Source organism: Prionailurus bengalensis, chromosome D2, assembly GCF_016509475.1.
Source record: "Prionailurus bengalensis isolate Pbe53 chromosome D2, Fcat_Pben_1.1_paternal_pri, whole genome shotgun sequence".
In the NCBI taxonomy this organism is placed as follows: domain Eukaryota; kingdom Metazoa; phylum Chordata; class Mammalia; order Carnivora; family Felidae; genus Prionailurus; species Prionailurus bengalensis.
The window spans coordinates 73,149,089-73,171,446 of record NC_057351.1 but is presented as its reverse complement, the minus strand read 5'-3'; the positions used below and the strand labels follow the sequence as shown (position 1 = coordinate 73,171,446).

At 43.6% G+C, this 22,358-nt stretch overlaps 2 protein-coding genes across 2 annotated transcripts in view; one reads left to right on the top strand and one right to left on the bottom strand.

Moving 5' to 3' along the window:
* The window catches only part of ENO4 (enolase 4), a 28,787-nt gene extending 12,222 nt beyond the window's left edge, over window positions 1-16,565 (bottom strand). Inside the window, exons 1-8 of the mRNA XM_043597664.1 lie at window positions 16,094-16,565; window positions 9,290-9,418; window positions 8,330-8,520; window positions 6,049-6,182; window positions 4,229-4,398; window positions 4,008-4,139; window positions 2,603-2,656; window positions 1,334-1,390 (exon numbers count right to left, since the gene is read on the bottom strand). Of these exons, the coding sequence (XP_043453599.1) occupies window positions 1,334-1,390; window positions 2,603-2,656; window positions 4,008-4,139; window positions 4,229-4,398; window positions 6,049-6,182; window positions 8,330-8,520; window positions 9,290-9,418; window positions 16,094-16,258 (1,032 nt within the window). The 5' untranslated portion in view covers window positions 16,259-16,565. The remainder of the gene's footprint in view (window positions 1-1,333; window positions 1,391-2,602; window positions 2,657-4,007; window positions 4,140-4,228; window positions 4,399-6,048; window positions 6,183-8,329; window positions 8,521-9,289; window positions 9,419-16,093) is intronic.
* The window catches only part of HSPA12A (heat shock protein family A (Hsp70) member 12A), a 168,265-nt gene continuing 162,062 nt past the window's right edge, over window positions 16,156-22,358 (top strand). Inside the window, exon 1 of the mRNA XM_043597660.1 lies at window positions 16,156-16,259. Within this exon, the coding sequence (XP_043453595.1) occupies window positions 16,257-16,259 (3 nt within the window). The 5' untranslated portion in view covers window positions 16,156-16,256. The remainder of the gene's footprint in view (window positions 16,260-22,358) is intronic.

The following is a 22,358-nucleotide window of genomic DNA, read 5'->3' as shown; positions in this document are numbered from 1 at the left end:
ACTAGTCAATTATAAGAACCATCCAACATTTTTAATGTCAGCGAGAGGAGCCTTTTATTTGGCAAAGGAATAGTTGGGGAAATTTCTGTATATCAACTGAGGAGTTTTGTTGGAGTCTTCTAAACTACAAAAGTATGACTTATTTAGAGTTTATTTATCACTTATTAAATGCCAGCTACCATTCTAAATGCTTTACATAAATACATTTACTCCTTACGTTAACCTATGAAGCAAGTACTATTATTATCCCATATTATAGAGAGCTAAGTAACTTGGAACAGATTTTAATCCAGGAAGTTTAGCTCCAGAGTTCATGCCTCCACTAGTATGGCTGCCTCTCTAGAATCGACCAATTAAGCTTTTTCTAACAGAAATAAAAAGTAGCAAAGCTGATCACAGGAGGACTGATCTTGGTCTGAGCTTCTCGGAACACAGAGGACAACCTGCTGGCACGAGGGAAACAGCATTGATACCGGGTGGCTTGTTCATCATCGCCTAAGCGCTCTTACAAGGTCCAACTTTAGAGTGTTGTGTTCATCCCCACAGATGCAACTGTCAAGTACTTTACTTTCTGGTGTATTTTTTCATAGATTTCTCTTCTCTCTCCCAATTTTGAGGAGGGATTTAATTTTCCATCTTTAATTTTCCATTCGGGTGAGCAACTAGGACCATTTGCATTATCTCCGGGGTTCTTATTGGTTATTCTAACTATATGGTTGAAAGGTTAGGCATGGAACAGATGTGTCTGTCAGAGCACCCACAATCGCCAGAGTCATTGACTGATCAAGGTCAGACGGTTTCCCGAGGCTCTTGCAGCCATCCTGGCCAGTCTTGACAAGAACTGTTTGTCTGACGCCGCTGACAAAATCTGAGCTCCCGTAATGGTTCTGGATATGGTGCTTTGGTGACTTTGCGGGACGCGATGAAAGAGACGGCTCTCTTTTTGTGCCTTTTGTTTCTCTCTCACTTGATAGGGGTAAGATGAAGATCAAAAACCTTTCCCATGTACTTAGCAGAAATTCCCCTTCCCCAGCATTTCACCTATCAGGTTCCAAATATAATCCTGTTACTTATAAATGATTCTCCGTGCCCTCCGAGATGTCGGCTGGACAGACAACTGCTGGCCCACAGCCTGTGGCCAGAGAGGGAGGATGGAAAGATCTCCCAGCCCTGGGCTCGGCCGGTTTCTCGCTCTTGGAGGAGGAGCACTGTGTTGTTTGCATTTGTGTCAGCCCTGGTCTTGGAGCTAAGTGACTGGGAGAGGAACACGGGCAGAGAGGATATAAACGAACTGTGTCATACTGAAGTGTGGTAAGGAAATACATGAACTTACTTGACTTCTTTTGTTTCCATTATGCCCTTTTTTTGTCTCTGTTTTTGGAGGAGGCGGCTGTGGGACAGAAGATGAAGATGAGTCACTTGCAATTATTAGGTCTTGTGGCCCGTCCTCTGTTCTGGGCCCTGTCGCACTGTGAATCACACGTGTGTGCACTCACACACACACACACACACACACACACACAGGGACCTTACCAGCCCCTCCCTATTTTGATAACCTCCAAACCGTTTTTTCAAATTCAAGTGCATGTTCCCTTTTGTTTGTCTTTACGTTGTACCTCCAATCATTATAGATGGGGTATGTGGATAACATATCCGTGTATTTCTACTCAGGTAAATAAGTTATTATTCTCTCATACGAAGTCCCCTCCTTGCCCTTAAGGAGAAACACCACTGTGGGGTTTGCTTTTAGATTGGTTTGAATGTTGTTAAGGTACAAACGCTTTGTCCTGCAGGGTGGACTTGACTTTTGGAAACAGCCAAAGGTCATTAAATCTGATGAATCTGGTATGTGTAATGTCATCTGAGATTAGAAGATACTTTCCAAAGATAATTGGTGACTTTCAATACCCACAATGTAGGGTGTTGACAGTGTTCTAGATCCAGGATTCAGCCTTTAAAGGATGCTTTTTAATACCCAGCACTCACAGGCTCTGTAAATCCGGGTATGTTTGTCAAGAATCAGTATGGTTCACACCCAAGTATATGCAAATACAGATATCCTACTTCTTTTCTTCACGATGGAGTCAGCTGAACTTTCTATCCCCTGCTAAAAATACCACACTCAGGAAGCAAAGTGATGTGCGTGGCAGGAGACATACACTGGTGAACAAGACAAACACAGGCACGACCAGTGGCTCATATATATGGTTGCCTGTCATCGTCTGGCTTCTGTGGCTTCCCTCTCAAGGGCTGCCTGGCCAAAGGCTCCTGTTTGCCCAACACCAGGATCCCAAGCAGACACAAGAGTCTGTGCCTTAACCATTACACTAAACTGCCTCGCACATCCTAGGGGCCAAATCCTTTCTTTGCAAATCCTAAGGGGTGATCTTAGCATAAAGCCAGCTGATGAGACTGTTGAAGGCCATTAGAAACTGGATCTGCAGCCAGTGAGGGAATGTAGAAGCTTGCCTCCTATGGGAAACCCAAGGCAAATTAATACATTTCACACATCAATAACAACAATACTGAGTTAATGAACTGTAATGAACTATAATTTGTATATATTGTCAGCAATTCCATACCATAGATCCTCTTCACATACCATTTCAATTGTTTTGTTAATATGTTTCTGAATTTCCAGAAGCATCTCCACACCCTGTAAGTAGAACAATCATGATCTTCCACAACTGCAGTCTAGAAATTTTAAATATAAAAACTTACACCACACGCTGGCTCTTTCTAACTGAATATTTGTAGGGCCCCTGACAATGTATCCTGGTTAGTAGATTGGATATGGTCTGTCAAATCAGAAGATTAAATGTGACTCTTCAGCCCTCAATTTTTATTTGGTTGAAAATGAGCGAGACTCTTCTCACAGTCCTTTCTCCATTGTTCAGAATTGACAGGTTCAGTTGGTTGGATCAAGTGGACCTCATTCTCTTTCAGTCTCTTGACCAACCTTTTTACAGTACATGTCACAGGTCACCCAGGGATTCTGCATGATAGTGTTTGAATTAGTATAAAGCCACTGTCACTTAAAAAGTCGACACAGTCTAATGACTGTGGGATCTGCATACGAAGACAAATACAGAATGGCATGCCAACTGCTCTGGTACCCAATAGCACAACAGATATTAACTGCAGGGAAGATTCTGGTGCCAGCATCTGAACATGATCTGATGGATGGTGAGCCAGCGATGGATTCCTAGTGTTCCACAATCAATACATTGGGAGATAATGGTTATTCTCATAAAAAAAGAATTCTTTATCATGAAGAAATTATCTTGAGATTTTTTTTTTTAATGATTTTCACTAGCTTGGATAAAAAAATATCACTCAATGTATTACCAGAGGGGATGAAACATCCTGCATGTTTTTTCTGAAAACATCTGCTATAGAACATGAACATTTGTTCCTCCCAGTGCCTAACTGGTAGAATATTTCACGAAGATTTAAAGAGGCGTATTGGCTCATTCAGACCACGGCAGAACAAGACAGACGCTAGCACACGACTAAGTAGAAAGATGCAACTTAGGATTCATTCATTCTGTAAACATGCACCAAACCTCTCTTTTGTGCCAAGCAGTCTGCTCGGTCCCGGAGCTCTTACTGAACAGAATTGGCTGCTAGGAAAATGCCAGCTTCCTCTCGCTGCTGCCACAGTGCATCGGCCAGTAAATAAAGATGCCTCAACTCCCCCAAATGACAACCTTCCAGCACTATCAAGGCCTGCCAGGTTACTCACCCGGGGCTTCTTGGGGAGTCACTGGCACATGTCAGTGCTGAAAGGAACCAGAAATTGAAGGTGGCCTAAATGTGCCACCCCCCCCCCCTTTTTTTTGACGTCTTGCTTTCTTCCCAAAATACTTTCCTAAAGTATTTTTTTTCTCATTTTATAATGAATTCTCTCTCCTTCAGTGTCATAAACCTTAGGGATCCTCACTAAAGACTCATCGATGGTGGAGTATATTTTTTTAGAAAAAGCAGTATGATATACTATAAGGTACTTGTTTAGCTGTTAATCCAGGATGGGGTATACAAATCACTTCTTTCATTAAATTCAACTTCCCGGGCGATGACTTCCCACAGCTGACCAGAGATACCATTAGCAAAGGTATAGTTAGCTTTGTCGGCTGCTCCTGAAATAGGCAAGAACAAGGAGAAACAAGAAACATGGTTCATTGTTATGGAGATACTCGTGGGTCCTTGGCACATAATAGATACTAACCTGAGGGTGCTTCAGTAATGCAATATTTAAGTAGAGGGGGTTATTGTCCAGCATGGCACTGGTTTTGGCCACAGCTAGTGACACTGCCCCAACGGCCATGCTGCCACTGAGGACAGGTTCAACAGGTTCTGGAGGCAAGATAGGCTTCTCTGTAAGAGTATCTGTCCTCCCTAGAAGGAAAAAGAGTGATAAAAGATTCCTTTCTAGGAAATTTGACTATGATAAAACTATCTATTTTTAATGCTTTACTTATAGATGTGGAGGCCCAGTATAAAGAAAGGGGGAAAACTGAGGCTAGCCAGAAAATGCTCTCCACCCCAACCCCCAAGAAGTTTTTGTGTGATGTTCAAGTAATCCTTAGCCATGGATTATGCCACTCTTAAGAAAGGTTAAGACATTCAATATTAACTCCTTCAACAATTTTATGGGGTAGATACTGTTAGCCCACATTCACATATAAGTAAACTAGGGCTTAGGTTAAAAGATTGGCCCAATGTCTAATAGAATGTGAATAAAGAGGATCTGGACAGTCTTTGGATTCCAAGTCCTTTGTTTTCTACACCTGCCATAGCTCCTTGGTACCCAGCTTTTTGTTGAATGTCTCTTCATGCACATGTATCTAACTGGTTACCTTTCTGGCCAATCCCAAACAGACACCTCATTGTTTTAGAAGTGGCATCCAAACCCAGCCATTGACCCTCACCCTCACCCATCTTTGACTCTCATTTGTTCCCCGTGAGCCAGCCTGATCAGGTGCTACGCCGTCCTTTGTAAATCGCTAGGGCCCTTTCTGCCCTTCCCCCAGCTGCCGGTCTGGCTCGGGTAGGTAAGGTAAGTGGAAAAAGCTATGTAAGCGCAGAGTACCTAGTAACTCTTTAGCAAATTCCTGTCCCCTCCTACTTCTCTTACGTTCCACGTTCTGTCAGTCAACAGCAGCCGCCAAATAAACACCCAGTGCTGATCTCTACCTATAATTCAGCAGTGGCTATCTCCCTGTCCCAAGAGCTTGGTTTCATAGGATTGTTTGCCGTGGACGACTCTCCTTCCCTCTCTGGGCCTCAGCATCTGAATCTAGGAAATAAGAAACCATGTCTCCATGTTCTCTTTGATCCCCTCCTGGTTCTGGTGCTTTCTTCTTCAAGGAAACCCACATTTATTGGGTGTTTGTGCGTTTGCCTCATGCTAGGCGCTGGAGGTGCTCAGTTGAATGAGACATGATTCATGTCCTCAAGGAGCATGTTGGAAAGACATAAAACTCTGTTTACAATACCAGCAGCACTGGAGGGGCTGAAGTTCACAATATGTTGGAAAGCATGGAACAAAGGGCCATGATAACTTTGATTATTTGCCTTAAAAGAGCAAGGTTTACCCCCCTCCCCTAATTTTTCTTTATATGGTATTAACAGGACAGAGAAAATGTTGGTTATCCGTATCAAAGGATATTGCTAATCTTTAAAGTATGGAGTGGCTTTTTTGATGAGCTAATGGATATTTTGCGGGGCAGTTGAAGGTCCCCCACACCACTTTCCTCTTCCCCATCCGGCATCGCCACCCTCCAGTACGCTTCCTTTGGTAAGTGCTCACCTCTGGGGAAGAAGTATTTTTTCCTTACAAAGAAAACAGAGGGTGGGGTGGGGTAAAACCGCCTAAGATCCTCGACATCATAGCTTCAAGCAAGGAAGTCACATGCAGGATGGATGGTACCTGGTGGGGAGCCCGGCCTAGGTCTGCAGCAGACTCTGATCGGAAAGGCGGTCCAAACATCAGCCTTTCTTCCTCACATAGTGGTTATGGAAGGTTCTGTAACAGGAGTCACTGACCTTGCCTTTGTCCTTTTTTTCTTGCTGGGGGTGGAGGAGGTGGAGGTGAAGGGATGGCTATTGTTTGGTCTTCCAGGCCCTTTTCCAGCTGTCTTCTCTCCTTCTCTTCTTGTACTTTACTTTCAAAGAATGTCCTTAATGGCAAGAAAACATGGCTTTACAATGAAGACCACTCATAATTTGGGCCGTGTTTTAGTGCTGACCTGACCTCCATTCAATGTGTGTCAATAATTAGCTCTGCTTTTTAGCCACTTAAAAGCAGATCACAGCTTCACTCTCCAAGGCCCCCAAACGATGGTGTTGTAACAAAACTGTGTGGAGGAGCTGAGATTACTTTTGGAAGGAAATACATAAATGTTTAGAAATAAATGTTTGCAGGTTGTATGTGTTCGTTTTAAAAATTATTTGAGGGGCGCCTGGGTGGCTCAGTCGGTTGAGAGTCCAGCTTCGGCTCGGGCCACGATCTCACCGTTGGTGAGTTCGAGGCCCGCATCGGGCTCTGTGCTGACAGCTCGGAGCCTGGAGCCTGCTTCAGATTCTGCGTCTGCCTCGCTCTCTGCCCCTCCCCCACTCGCACTCTATCTCTCACTCTCTCAAAAAATAAATAAACATTAAACAAATTATGTGAGCCCAGTCGTTTGTATATTCAAGGTAAAAATTGAAGATCTAATTTGATTAAGGGCTACTGGATTTTCTTTTTGAGTAAATGACCATCAAAAGAAAATTGAGTCAAGAATAGACAGTGAAATATATAGCATAATGGGCAGGACTTCATTTCCTTTTTTTGATGGGGAGGAGAACTTAAGGTGAACAGTTCAAAAAAAAAAAAAAACTTGGGGAGGGCCCCTTTAGGTTCACCTCTATAAAAGTTCAGCTTCCCCAGAGTAAGAAGAGGCTCAAAGCTTCCATAGGAAAAGAAAAAAGCCAACAAAGAACAAAGACATGGGAATTAGAATTACATTCCACTTATTAATGATCCAGGTGTTGGTGGGACAGAGCCTTCAAAGTGCTGAGAGAAATTGCTTTTATTTTTTAAAAAAAAAATTTTTTTTTTCAACGTTTATTTTTGGGACAGAGAGAGACAGAGCATGAACGGAGGAGGGGCAGAGAGAGAGGGAGGGAGACACAGAATCGGAAACAGGCTCCAGGCTCCGAGCCATCAGCCCAGAGCCCCACGCGGGGCTCGAACTCACGGACCGCGAGATCGTGACCTGGCTGAAGTCGGACGCCTAACCGACTGCGCCACCCAGGCGCCCCGAGAAATTGCTTTTAAATGAGATCTATACTCAGGTAAACTGTCAGCCATCAGGGCAAAGTGCTGGCATTTCCGCACACGTACGAACTCTAAAACTTTCCATCCCACGAGTCGAGAAAGAAGAAGATACAGGATTGAGAAAGTAGGGGGAGAATAAAGGGATGTCCTACGGCATCTCTGTTAGCAGATAGAGAGGAACCAGTCGAGATGGGAGGTTTGGGGGAGAAAAATTCCAGGAGAAAAGAAATGGAATGGGATGGAAGGCAGGAGAAAAGCTACACTGGGAAAGAAAATGAAGAATATGATCACAGCAGATGAGGGGAAAAAAACAAACAGAAAACCAAAAAACCATTACAATTTTTTTTTTTACAAAGGTTATGATCCAACTCTGAAGCAAACTAAAACATGATATTATGTATAAGTAAGCAAGCGGTGAAGTATAGAGAGAGACAGAATCCGGTTGACCTTTGTTGGGCCAAGAGGCTTGTGGCACCGGACCTCCCCAAAAGGAAGAGTAACGCTAACCCTTCCTCACTTGGGTGTTGGACAATACTTACACAGCCCCGGCAGCCCCTTCCTGGGTTTTCACATGTTAGAGTCCACCTATGGACAAGCATGGAGGACTTGTCTGTGGCTGAGGGGCAGACTAGAAGCATCACCCAGTGTGACTACGTGAAAGGGTAGGAGACACTCAAGGATGGCGTATGAGGTAGGGGGCCGGACAGGACATCATCTGGATTCTTCGTGCTTTTCCTGAGAAACGTTCTACGGAAACTTATCCTGAATCCTTTGCGTGGAAAGAGACTGAAAGGCCTTACATGGCCTCCCGCAGGAGAACTTTAAAAACAAGGTTTTCAGAAGAAAAATGGTATTTTATGCTGCATTTCGCTGCTTTAGCATATGCTTCTTAATCAACTTGCTGACTGTACCCTCTAGATACAACAGACCCATATTATTGGCGGGTGAAAGAAAAAGAAAAGAGATAGATTTGTACTGGATGCGTCCATTTGCAAGTGGAAGATTTACCTGAGCACCTGGTCCACCTCGGCCTGGTTGGAGGGGGCTATGCCCCGAAGCTCCTCCGTGATGGTTTTGTTGACCCACTGCACAGCAGTGCTGACGGCCTCAGACCTTTCCACTTCCTCGGCCTCAGCCTGCTCGGGTAAAGCGTTCTCATGGACTTCAAAGTGCGTTGAGATCACCACTGAACATATGTTCTGAAAATAATATAAGCGTGTTCTACGTTTTCCCTACCTTGTGCAGAAAGGAAGAAATTGAACGTATCCAGCTTTTAATGTGCATGATATTTTATCACCAGTTTCAAAGGGAAAACGAGAATATATAATTTTCTTTGAGATATTTTTATAACTGTTGAAACAGTGTGGAACCCAACTTCAAGGAGCATTTAAAATTATTACCTGGTTAATGTACGCTTATAAAAACCTTACACTGAACTTCATTTTTATCACTACCTGTCCAGGAAATAACTAAAAGGATACAGATTTTAATCATAATTATTTTCCTCCCAGAGACTGTAGTAAAATTATTTCTAACAAATATGTAGCAATTCAAATGAATTATTAAAATTACTAAAATGAATTTGTCTTTATGTAGTTCGGCCTACATATCTACGAATCTATGTAAATCCATATAAAAACACTATGAATAAACATCCCTGTAGATGTACAGAACTTATCACCTTAATAATGTCAGAGTTTTAAACCTATTTTTGCCCCACGTCTCCATCTTGGATCATCTTCAGGGTAGCAGGTCATGTCTGTAACAATATGACACTTAAACATAATAAAGCCATCATGTTTGACTGCATGGTTCCTGCTTTATGTACATAACTACCTACAAATTGTGCGTGTATATTTCACAAACGCTGAACTTCAAAACATGAATTTTCTACAATTTAGACAATAAATGCTAATAAATGCAGTGGCGTCAGGACACAGTGAAGAATACATTTAAGCTGCTTCGTACCTTGGGGAAGTTTTGAATGGTGCAGAATATTTCCACTTGTAGGGTTGGAAGCCCCAGTCCATCCAATACGTTTCTCCCCACTACTTTGCATATGGTGGGAGGCTTTGCGAGTTTAGAGAAACAGTTTGCCTTCGACACACACACAAAAAAACAAAGATGACAACACCATAACTAATTTGTCTTTAAAAGGTCATTCACATTTACTCTAGTTTCTACTAAACTTCTCCCTCAGTGTCCTCGTCCTGCGGGGATCAGGCTAGCAGCTCTGTGGGAACTGCCCCGGCCTCATGAGCTGAAATTTGGATTAGCCTGATGCCCAGTCTTTGGTACATGGAGTGATTTGTTCTCTTTTAAAAATATTTACTTATCTATTTATTTATTAATTTTTAAATTTACATCCAAAGTTGATATGTAGTGTAATAATGATTTCAGGAATAGAATTTAGTGATTTATCACTTACATACAACACCCAGTGATGATACCAACAAGTGTCTTCCTTAATGCCCCTTGCCCATTTAGCCCATCCCCCCACCCACAACCCCTACAGCAACCCTCAGTGTGTTCTCTGTATTTAAGTGTCTCTTGTGGTTCGTCTCCCTCTCTGTTTTTACATTATTTTTGCTTCCCTTCCCCTAAGTTCATCTGTTTTGTATCTTGAATTCCACCTATGAGTGAAGTCATGTGATATTTGTCTATCTCTGACTGACTGACTTCCCTTAGCACAATACCCTCTAGTTCCATCCATGTTGTTGCAAATGGCAAGATTTCATTCTTTTGATTGCTGAGTAATATTCTAGTGTGTACCACACTTCTTTATCCATTCATTAGTCGATAGACATCTGGGCTCTTTCCGTACTTTGGCTATTGTCAATAATGCTGCTATAAACATTAGGGTGCATGTACCCCTTCAAAACAGCACGCCTGTATCCTTTGGATATATACCTAGTACTGCAATTGCTGGGTCATAGGTAATTCTATTTTTAATTTTTTGAGGAAACTCCATACTGTTTTCCAGAGTAGCTGCACCAGTTTGCATCCCCACTAGCAGTGCAAAAGGGTTCCTCTTTCTCTGCATCCTTGCCAATATCTGTTGCCTGAGTTGTTAATTTTAGCTATTCTGACAGGGGTGAGGTAGCATCTCATTGTGGTTTTGATTTGTATTTCCCTGATGATCAGTGGTGTTGAGAATTTTTTCATATGTTTGTTAGGCATCTGGATGTCTTCTTTGGACAAGTGTCTATTCATGTCTTTTGCCCATTTCTTCACTGGATTATTTGTTTTTGGGGGTGTGTGTGTGTTTGATAAGTTCTTTGTAGATTTTGAATACAAATCCTTTATCTGCCATTTGCAAATATCTTCTCCCATTCTGTCAGTTGCCTTTTAGTTTTGCTGCTTATTTCCTTCCCTGAGCAGAAGCTTTTTATCTTGATGAGGTCTCAAGAGTTCATTTTTGTTTTTGTTTCCCTTGGCTGTAGAGACATGTCAAGTAAGAAGTTGCTGTGGTCAAGGTCAAAGAGGTTGTTGCCTGTTTTCTCCTCTAGGATTCTGATGGCTTCCTGTTTTGTTTAGGTCTTTCATCCATTTTGAGTTTATTGTTGTGTATGGTATTAGAAAGTGGTCCAGGTTCATTCTTCTGCATGTCACTGTCCAGTTTTCCCAACACCATTTGCTGAAGAGACTATCTTTATTTCATTGGATATTCTTTCCTGCTTTGTCAAAGATTAGTCGGCCATATGTTTGTGGTTCCATTTCTGGGTTTTCTGTTCCATTGGTCTATGTGTCTGTTTTTGTGCCAGTACCATACTCTCTTGATGATTACAGCTTTGTAATACATCCTGAAGTCCGGAATTGTGATGCCTCCAGCTTTGGTTTTCTTTTTCAGGAGTCCTTTGGCTATTTGGGGTCTTTTCTGGTTCCATACAAATTTCGGGATTATTTATTCTAGCTCTGTGAAGAATGCTGGTGTTATTTTGATAGGGATTGCTGTTCTCTTTTGAACTCTCAGCAGAAACTCACATACATTTATTTCTTTTTTTTAAATAAAGCATGAATTTATTTGCAATCAAAATGAAACATCATTTTAACTTTTAAAAAAGGAAAACAAGTCTTTTATACTTAAAAGTCAGTTTTAAATGACATAAATCCACAATATAATTTTAGAAATCAAATAAACTTCCCCATTTCATAGGTTTGGTTGTTTTTTTAAAAAAAGAATATATCATTGCTTTGGCCACTGTTTTAACTGCTTTACCCAAATTATTTGTGCCTAATAACAACCCTATGGGATCAGTACTATTTTTGCTATCTCCACTCTATACATGGGGAAGCTGAGTAGAAAGAGATTAAATGTTTTCCCCACGAGTTCAAAATAACTGTCTGAGCTGAGATTCACATCTAGGCAGGCTGATTCCAGAATCCGCGTCAACTGCTATTGATGGGGGAAGGGAGAAGGGCACAAAGTCTACTTTCAAATGCATAGCATTTGGGGAAAAAAACTAAGCCCGAGGAATGTGGTGATACGCTCCCTATTTTTATGTCAGGAATATGAGGCCCCCACTAACTTTGGCCATTCCAGATGCGGATAATCTTCTACCTGCCATGTTGGCTTCCATTTCTGGTTTGGTGATGGTGCCTCAGAGTGAAATATGGACATACATATGAATTTAAGGGAGGACAAAAATAAACAAACAAAAACTAACTCAGGATTGGAGTCTCAGCCAAATTAATTCACACTGAAATAAAGAGATTTGTTTTAATTAGATGATTCCAGCTACGCAACGGAGGATAGTTGTTTGAAAATTATTACTTAGTTTCTCCAAAGAGACTCCTTTTGGGAAGCAGACTGTTAGTCAAACATGACACACTTTGGAATTTTTTCACATACATTTCTTAAAGACCCCATGTCACTCTTTAGCAGGCCCTCACCTATCCTTCTGTCCAAGACACCAAAGTCAATTGATCTCTAGAATGCTGTGATGCAAACAGGAAAACTTCCGTGGGCCAGTTTTTATTCCTCTCAGCAAGGCATCTGATATTTTAGTGGTGAAGACTTCTGCAGAGGCTGTATTTCGCCACCAGTTCACGTGTTCAAAGAGGGTTGTCAGAACCCTAGTAATAGCAGTTTCATTGACGTGGAAAAGCAGAAGCCATTTGGAAGTGATCCGAGAAAGAGGCGGAAGAGAATGAAGCTGAGGCCGAAAGCCACTCAAAACGCCTGAGTAAAAAGATACAAGATGGTGTTTCTACACACAGGAGTAGGAGCTGGGAGAGAAGGAAGAAGGAAAGGTGAAGGTACACTCTCCTCAACCTCTTTATCATCAGATTGTATTGGGCTCTTTATCTGCATTCACCGCAGACCAGGCCTCTCATCTTTCGGTTTGAAATCCAATGACCTCAACCTACATAGCAGGTCATCTAGTACCCATCAGCGACGTGCCAGCTCGCAGGTGGGGCCCCAGCACTGCTAAAGCGAAAGTCCATTTTCAAGCCATCCATATATTTTAAGGACTGTGGTTTGGATGTTACAAAGTAGGTGCCTAAATGAACTGAGACAGAATCAGGAGACAAAAATATTATTTAGCTTATCCATTGTGTACTGGAGTGAATTTGATGCAACTAGCAAGGAGCATCCACAACGTATAATGTTATGTTAGGAGGGAAAAGGAACTCACATTCTTAAGTGTTTAATATGTGCCTTGAGGGAGTGATTGTGCCTTATCACTGTGTCACACCACAGTGCCTGGCAGATTTAGGATTCCACAAATTAAATCTTGTATAAACAAATACATGTCAGATACACCCCTGGAAACTTTGTATACCTTATGTCATTAAATTCTCAAAACAACTCTGTAAGGGAAATCCTATCATCTCCATTCCACAGATGAGCAAACTGAATTCCAGAGAAATAAATTATACCGGGTAAAACGACCAATGTCTAATTATTTACTGCTAAGTAACAGACTACTCCAAAACTTAGTGGCTAAAGCCATTTATTCACCCATGACTCTACAAATCTGGCCTGGGCTCAATTGGGTAATTCTTTTGGCTGATCTTGCCTGGAGTCTCCTATTCAGACTCAGTCATCTGGAAGCTTGACTGGGTCCAGAGCATCCAGGATGATTCAACTCATGTGTCTAGGGTCTCAACCAGGATGCTTAGAACATCCTAGGGGCTGGCCGGACATGTCTTTCTTACAGGATATCCTGGAGGTGTTACATCTGTGAGCCTATCTACCTGATCTCTCTCTCCAGCAGGGTAATTGGACTTCCTGGATAACTACTCCAAGAGGGAGTGTTCCAGGAGTACAGCCTCAAAATGGCAGCACTTACCATGTCTTTGTCTGCATCATGCTTGGTGAGGTGCTATTAACCAAAGCAAGTCACATGGCCAAGTCCCAAGTCAGTGTGGGAGAGATTTACATAAGACCAGTCACACTGGTGGTATGGTTCATTGGGGAACATCAATATGATAGTTCTACTAAGTGGCAGGGCTAAGAATTAAATCAGATCTGCAATCAGATCAGATGCATCACAAACTCTTTCAATCATGAATTCTATGGTGAGGGACTAAATGGTATCGTATTGCTATTGCCCACAAGCATCTTCCTCATTGCTTCAATTCCTCTAGTATATAACACAAGCAGAGAAGAAATGGCATTGGAGCTGAACATTGGGGAATATGTAGTATTTCCACTGGCAGACGAGAAGAAGTCAAGGGGAGACACTTCAGGTAGAGGGAACAGGATAAGCCAAGGGGAGGGAAGTGAGGAACTTTAGGCTTCAGGGAATAGTAAGGAGCCACAGGGGGTTTCTGAGCAAGAGACTGTTTGTTGGTCAGATTTAAGATTAGGAACGCTGCTCTGGGGGCACCTGGCTGGCTCAGTTGGTGAAGTGTGTGACTCTTGATCTTGGGGTTGTGAGTTTGAGCCCCACGTTGGGTGTAGAGATTACTTAAAAATTAAAAAAAAAACAAAAAACTTTTTTTTTTTTTTTTAAAGGAGCATTGCTTTGGCAGCACGATTCGGGTTGAACTCAATAGAGGGAGAGACTAGATGAAAATAAGGATGGCCAAAACCAGGGCAGCAGCAAAAAAATAAATAAATAAATAAATAAATAAATAAATAAATAAAAATAAAAAATTATCTTTTTGCCAGTCCAATTCTCGAACTTGCTTCAAAGTCCAAGCCCAAATTTTCTCAGATGCTACAGCCTACAGGGACCTTCCCTAACCCTGAATTCCTTTGATAGGCATGCAGTGATGTGTCCCTCAGTCTAGCACACAATCATGTATCACCTTACCTAGTACTCCAGTTATTTTATGTATCAGTGACTTTTATCCATAACCAAGGTATAAGCTCCCAGAGAGCCATACAAACTGAAGTCCTGGCTGCCTAGTAGACTGGGAGGAACATTAACACCGAGGAACCAGAGTCCAAATCTCCAGTCTTAACTTTTGCACCAAGTAGCTGTGAGACGAGAGCTTGGTGTCTTTGTGAAATGAAGAAGTCAGACTAGTTAACTTCCAAGAATTCCTCTAGCAAGAGACAGTGGGAAGGGAATGGAATTCAGAGTCACATTCGTTCATTTGTGTCACGTGAGTGCTTGAGTGTCCACTATTTCCATGGAATCGCGAGGTACTACGGACACAAACCTGGTCTGATTCGTCACTGTCACTCACTGTGTCCCTTGGGAAAATCATCTACATTCACTGGGCCACAGTTTCCTCATTTGTAAAACGAAATCACAATTTTTACCCCCTAGTGGTCCTAAAGATTAAGCGACAAATCACATAGCACAAAGAGCTCAGCACTGCCCTCCCCCAACATACAGCTTTCACTTGTAGGCCACGATTGAGTAAAATAAATAGTCATGGAACATCCTCCATACCAACTGCCTCAACAAGATGTTGTTTTGAACCCTGTCAACACACTGTGCTTCTTTATTGCATTTACATACTCTGCTGTCATATTGCCCCACCTTCGTGCAAACGCCTATCAGTTCCAACCACACTGCCTTCCAGAAGGTAGGTGGCTAGTACTTAACGGATCTAGAAGTGAGAAAACGCTTGTTTCAACTGCTCATTGCTGAAGCCTAAGGTACATGCCTGATCTTGTGCTGGGCATAGGGACGAGGGCGGTGGTAGGAAAAGGCTTTCCATGGAGCTCAAAAGCCTATGGAGGGCCTCATTACGGACAGGAAATGATTTAGGAACCCTCAAGGACAATCAGTCCAGGTGAAGCGGGCAAGACTGATGTGAATTTGGAGTTTGGGTAGGAGCTGGTCAGATGGGGTCGGGCATCCAGGAAGAGGGCACCCTGCAAGGTACATACGCTTGAAATCAGAGTGCGACTCGGCAGTAATGAGGAGCGGGCTGGGCATGAGGCCACGGGGTAGGCTGAGGCCAAGCTGTGGCAAACGCCAGGGAGCTCACCCGTGGTCAAACGGAGGCCGCGGCAGGCTGCAAGCTGAGCTATGCGGTGTTAAGGTCTGTGTTTAAAGAGAACTGGCAACCGCGCAGGGCGGCTCAGAAGCCTGCCGGGCCCGAGCTGTCGCCTTAGCCACGAATGCGCCTACACCACACTTTCCTCTAACTGCTTCCTGTCCACCACTTTCTCGAGATTCCTCCTGCCCAGGTTTCCGCACCGCTTCTTCCTTCGGGGTCGCCTCCCCGCGCACGACCACGGTCCTCAGGCCTGTGGCGGCGGCGCGCGTGCGCGACTCTGCGGCGCAGGCGCACGGCGTTGCCGCAGCGCGGGGCGGGGGGAGAGGGGCTGGAGGGAAGAGGGTGTTAGTCCCAGGTCCCTACCAGGTGCCCGTAGACGTCGGCAGGCTGGAGGTAGAAGGTGGAGTTGAGCAGCTCTTCCAGCCTGCGCGGGACGTCGTTCTCCCGGTAGTACTCCATCGCCTGCTGCTTCAGCTTCTGCAGCTCCCTAGTGGTCCCACAGCTGCGGCCGCCGCCTTCTTCCCCCATGGTAGGAGATTTGAGGCTACAGCTGGGGTTAGCCTGGGGGCCCGCGAGCGTCCTGTCCGTCGCTAGGCAACGCAATGAGATTTCCCGACCCCAGATCTCGCGTGGCTTCTCGCCCGGGTTCTTGCCGCGGTCTTAGGTGCGCATGGCTCCTCCCGTGCTCCTCCCTCCTCTTCCTGAGGGATTGGGCCTGGGGCTAGGGCTCCTCCACTCCTGACGCTCGCGCAGTGGCGGCGTCGTTTCCCACCACTTTCCCCGACACTTTTCCTGATGGGGAAAGAGTTCACGATTTCTGCGGAGGCGTGGGAGCGTTAGTCCCGGCCTCCAGCGGGGGACCGGAGCCTCGGGTGGCGCGCTCTGGGCACCGGGCCTTCTTGCTTACCCTCCCTCCCCCCCCCCCCCCCCCCGCACACTCCCTGGTCCCTCGCGGTGGGTGAGCTCCTCCGGGTGGCGCGGGCACACCTTGCCAGCCCACTCCTGGGGACGGATATATCCTCGCTGGCCCGTGGAGGTGCCAGGAATTCATTCATTCGCCCGTATTTAGCCGCCTGTCCCGAGGCCAGCAGCGTGCTGGCGGGGCACACTGGTGCGCAGGAGAGAACCGGATACGCGATCCCACCCCCTGCCCTCTTGCCCCTCCGCTGGGAAATGAGTGGGGTGAAATCACTGGAAGGGAAAACCAGTGTGGGCCGAAAAAAATCGGGGTAAACCCCGAATGGTTATGGCTTGGACAGGCCTAGGGGTGGGGAACGATACAGGCAAAACTTGAGAAGGAAAAGTGGGACTGTAAGACTGGCACTGGGTCACATACCTTCTCCAGTACCTTCAGAGGCCGCCTCAGTCCTGCCCTTTTAAATCCAACTGCCTCCTTGGCTTCCTTACACCTGCCGGGTGTCAGTGCAATTATAGAACCTCTTGTGCCTTCTGCTCTAGGTACTTAGGCGGGAGTGGGCCGACACGGGCAGGTGTTCTTGTTCTGCTCTTACCTATAAGTGTTCCTGACTTCAGTAGATCGCTTAAAACATCTCTGTTGTATTTGGCTTTTCTGGAAAACAATCCGGTCTATTCTGCCTGCTTCACAAGTCCCTTGGGATAAAATGAGAAAGTGAGTGAGAAAACACTTTAAAATAAGATATTTTCAATCGAGGCAGGTAGATGTCTAAAAATATGTGATTCTATAAAACTGATACAGAAACCCAGACATGTACCCCCTTCTGAGCTCCCTCAGTGTTGTCTCCAAATCTCTGATGGAACATCTCACTTGCTGGGATGTGACATCATCATGGGCCTGCCTTATCCTCCTTGCTAGATGGAAATCCCTTCATGGTAGGAGCCCGGTCTGAGTACTCTTCACATGTCCCTCAGAGCCCGGGCCTTTAGGGACAGAACGTGTGCTCTGCTGAATAGGTGTTGAATGAACCCTTATACGAAATAAGCCCGTGCTCTTGCTGCTAGTGTTTCCATCCCACCCGTGCGCCTCTCCTCCTATCCCCATGGATGGAAGGCACCCCTTTCTCTGGGACGCCCATCCTTCAATGCCCAGCTGAGTCCCACCTCTGCAGAGACGTGGTGCTCCACATCAGCTCTCCTCGCTCAGCCCTCCCTTCTGAACTCCTTTCCCACTTGAAGTCTGGGCCACAAAGCTCAGCCTTCAGGGATGTCTTGACTCATTTGACACTTAAATGGAAGGTTGGAAGTGCCCTGGGCTGGGACCACCATCTTTTGGAGTCTCCCCTCTGTAACCCACCAGCCTCTAGATTCCATGAGGACAGAGACTTGGTCTGTCTTGTTCACCATGGTGTCCCCAGTACATTACTTTACAGATCTTTGCTCAGTAAATAGGTGTTGAGTGAAGGAGTGGATTTTACATATAATACATGCCTAATAAATACTTAAAATGTTTTGGAGTTGAGTGAATAATGAATACACTAGGCTGGCTAGAGCAAAGGATTGTTTTCAGTAATAAAGAGACATCAGGATAGAAAAGTAGCATGGGCAGGATGGAAATGGTGTTTTAGGAAGTTAGCTGGCAGCAATGGGTAAGCTTGGAGGGTGTTAGTTGTACAGAAAGCAGGAGACACAGGTAGAAAATGATGCAGATGTGAGGGCCTAAAGCCCACTGATAGCACTGGCAAGACGTGGATGACAGAGTTAATAGGAAGAAGGATGGGAATCATGGTGAGTGACTGGATGTGGGATTGGGGGACCAAAGATTATGCCTTTGAGGATGGCTCCTAGAGTTCTGTTACAGTTGATAGAAATGGGGTGGATGAGTGAGTGATGTGGTTTTGATGGAAGGAATAGGGTGCACCTGGTTTTAGATGTGTGGGGCTTGTGGAGCATTGGTATCTCAGAGAGAAGGGAAGACTGACGATATGAAGATCACCCATCCACATGGCACTTAAAGTTGAAATAAGGATAGACGAATCTTCTGGAGGGAAAAGGGAAAAATCCTATAGAAGCAAGGACCTAAATATTGGGGAAGAAATATATTTAGGACATAGGAGGAGGATAAGGTGCTCTAAGAGGCAGTGAGCCAAAAAAGAAAAAAAAAAAAAAGCTTAGGGAAAAAAGAAAACAATCTAAATCATGGAGTTTAAGACAGAGAGTTTTTGGAAAGTGTCAGATGTGCGTGTGTGCATATGCGTAAGAATAAATTCTGAAAGAATATACATTGGCATATTAAGTGTATTGTCTTTGGGTAATGGGATCATTGGGAATGTTAATTTTCTTTATTAGTAGTATCTGATTTTTCGAAAATGAATGTACTACTTGTATAACTTTGAAAAATTACATTAAGATATTTGAAGGAATAACATTAAGTCAAATTAAAGACTGAAAGGAGAATGAAAGGCTGAAAAGATATTAGGGAGTCCGTTGTTCCTTTATAGAATCTTGCCATCCTCTTAAAAATAAAACTACATGTAGGCTAAATAAATAGCTAAAACTACCATCCCGGTTAACTTCTGTCATTCACTCAATCAATAAATATTTATTGAATGCCTACCATGTGGCAGAGACTAGACACTAGGAAAACAGCAGTGAACAAAATAGGTAACATTTCTTCCCTTCACGGCACTTAAGTTCTCGTGGGCCTTGATCCTAGCACTTACATCCTGCTGAGCCATCCGGACAATAAACTGCATTAAGAGACGTGAAAGCATTTTGAAAAGTTGGTATGCTAGGCGTTTATTAACATTCTATTAGTGTTGACAGATCCAGAGTAAATAAAATGACTATTCATGAATATTCCAATTTTCTGATTTTTTATAGATGTTAGAAGTACTGGGGTTTTAGCTGTAAACTACATTCACGTGTATGCGTATTGTATACATACTTATCACATTCCTTGTTTTAGTACCTTGGTGACTATATTTCCATTTCATATTGAGACTAAATGTCCAAGGGCACTCAGAGAACATCAGAGCTTGAAAGGCATTGAGTGCAGCTAACTCTAAGGGTAAAAACAGGGGAGTTGAAAGGAGGAAAAGAAGGCAAGGAAAGGGAAAGGAAAGACTCAGGAGATAAGGAAAATTCTGGAAGATATCCAGGGACAGAGGGTAGGACTATACCCTCTTCCTTTAGAGAGAGGACACCGCCATGACTATTGACATCCCACAGATGGGGTGCCCGCAGTGGATGGGTGTGGTAGGGGACAAGGGACATTTGGGAATTAGAAGACAGATTGGAGTCCCAGCTGTCCCCAAGATCTAGACCGCATCAATAAAATGAGTGGCTGGTCTAGATCAATGTTGCCTAAACTTTTTGAGTATGAAGACTCCTTTTTAACAACCAAAAAAATGGAAGAAACTACCCCCCCCCCCCCATGTAACAGTGGTTATATACAGTGACTATGAATTCAATAGTATGTCTGGAGCATATGTGTTTCATTCACATAACCTCCATACATGTGACAAAGAATACATTTATAGGCAAGCTGCTCTCCAGGTCGGGCATGTGTCTGGTGCATATTTGGAATTGTGAGCTCTTTGCCTATAGTATGGGGGCTTCTCGGGGACCTTGACTGAGAGCCATTGAATCAGGTCTCTTCATCTTAGACGTCTCCTATTTTGTAGCTTTGATTCGAGATAAAATATCAGGGCATACCAGTCTAGTCCTATCTGCTAAATGAAGACCCTTCATGGAGGAGATTAATCATGCTTCAGTCTGCATTTGAAAAAGAATTTCTAAGCTATGTCAGACATTTCCTAAATGAATGAGGATAAAGAAAAACATATTTGTTCATTTCGCCCTAATCCTTTCTAACACCTTTCTATAAATTGGAACTTGTTTGCCATGACTTTCATGTTCAGAAGTGATTATTTAGGTGTTATTTTGGGGTTGCTATCAAGTGCCTGTTAATTCTTGCCTGCATTTGCCATCTGTGTTGAATATCATTTTTCATAGGGAACTAATGAACATGATTGCAGGTGTCTTTAATCTTTAGAATCCTAGAAACTGGAGAGAGAATAGATGGAAATGTTGCCTTTTCCCCCATTTAAAGATGGGAGTGATAATGTTACCCCTCCTGGCCCAGTTGTCAGGAATGAGGGTTGCCAAGCTAATTGCAATATAAATAGCTGTAAATTCAATGCGAAGGAATAAAAGTAGGAATGATTAGACTAATAATAAAATGTTTTTGTAATTTGATTTTTTTCACTACCAATGTCTCCTGGCAATAGTCATTACCTCTGGGCTAGTAATAGCAACAAAAACCCGGGCAGCAACTACCGTTGATGGAGAACTTTTATATGCCTGAGGTTTTCCTTACATCATCCCATTGAATTCTGCAAAACAACCACAAGAGGTAAGGGGTTGGCCCAAGGTGATACAGTAAGCAAATAGTGGAGATGGAATTTGAACCAGCTGACCCCAGTGCCCATGCATTTCCCGCTGCGCTCTGCTGCCTCTCAAATCTAGAACTCTCGGTAGTTAGATTCCACGGTCTCATGTCAGCGATTGTTAGGCTCTTGGCCATCCTTTCTGGATAAGCCAGTTGAGCTGCTCACATTGAGGGCATGGAGAAAGGAGTCTGGGAAAATGGTGTTAATCTCTTGATCACTGGCTCTCAATCTGAGCTGCATATTAGAATCATGTGGGGATTCTACCAAATTCAGGTAACATCTGAACACTGTTAGAATCTAAGCCCCTTGAAGAAGAGGGGTATCTATTCCCTGCTGTAGTATTAAAAAACACTGATGCCTAGGCCCTACCCCAGACTTATTAAATTAGAATCTCCAGGGGTGGGGCCCACACAGAGGAATTTTTTTTTTTTATATGGGATATTAAGGTGCAGCTAAGGTTGAGAACCTCTGCCCTAAAATATTTCTTCAGGGATTATGTTAGAAAGAGAATGGGTAAAGCTTCACCCAGGGAAAATTGGATAGTGGATACAGCCAAGAAGGCCTAGAAGTGTTGGGCCTTGGAACCAGACCACACGGGTCAGAGTCCGGTTCTTCCAGTTTCCAGCTGTGTGTCCTTGTACAAGATACTTAACCTCTCTGAGCCCATTTCCTCATCAACTAATATTTTCAATATCATAGGATTGCTATGAGATTAAATTGGAAAATCCACGGAGCCTTCTTCCCACCATGCCCAATACATAGTAAATGATGTCATTATTGCCAAAGAAATTAAGGAGAAGGAAAATAACATTTTTAGCAGTTTTACTCTATTTGTCTGAAAACCTTTATTTGACTTTGTACAGGAATTCAGGTGGAATTGGATTAAATGATAAGGGGAACCCCCCCTCTTAAAACAATATTAATGACATTTTGAGATAATCAGACCTCCTGGTAATCTATCACTTTTGTTTTAACCTTTACCATTCGTGCAAAATTATAGAGTTGATGTGTTATTTCTCTCTTGTTCCCCAAATAAAGCAGAAAGCCGGAGCCACGGTTGCAATGTGAGTGTTCAAAGCTGGCATCCTGTCAAAGACTGTATTAGATTTAGCCTTCCGGTCATTTGTTCAGAGGGCTTTGACACTGAAGACCAAAAGATACTGTTGGAGATGTTATTGCTGGCAGTTTAATTGGTATTTTTCAGGATATAGACACACAATTTCTATATAGGAAGAATTAAATTGGAAGTAGGGCAATTA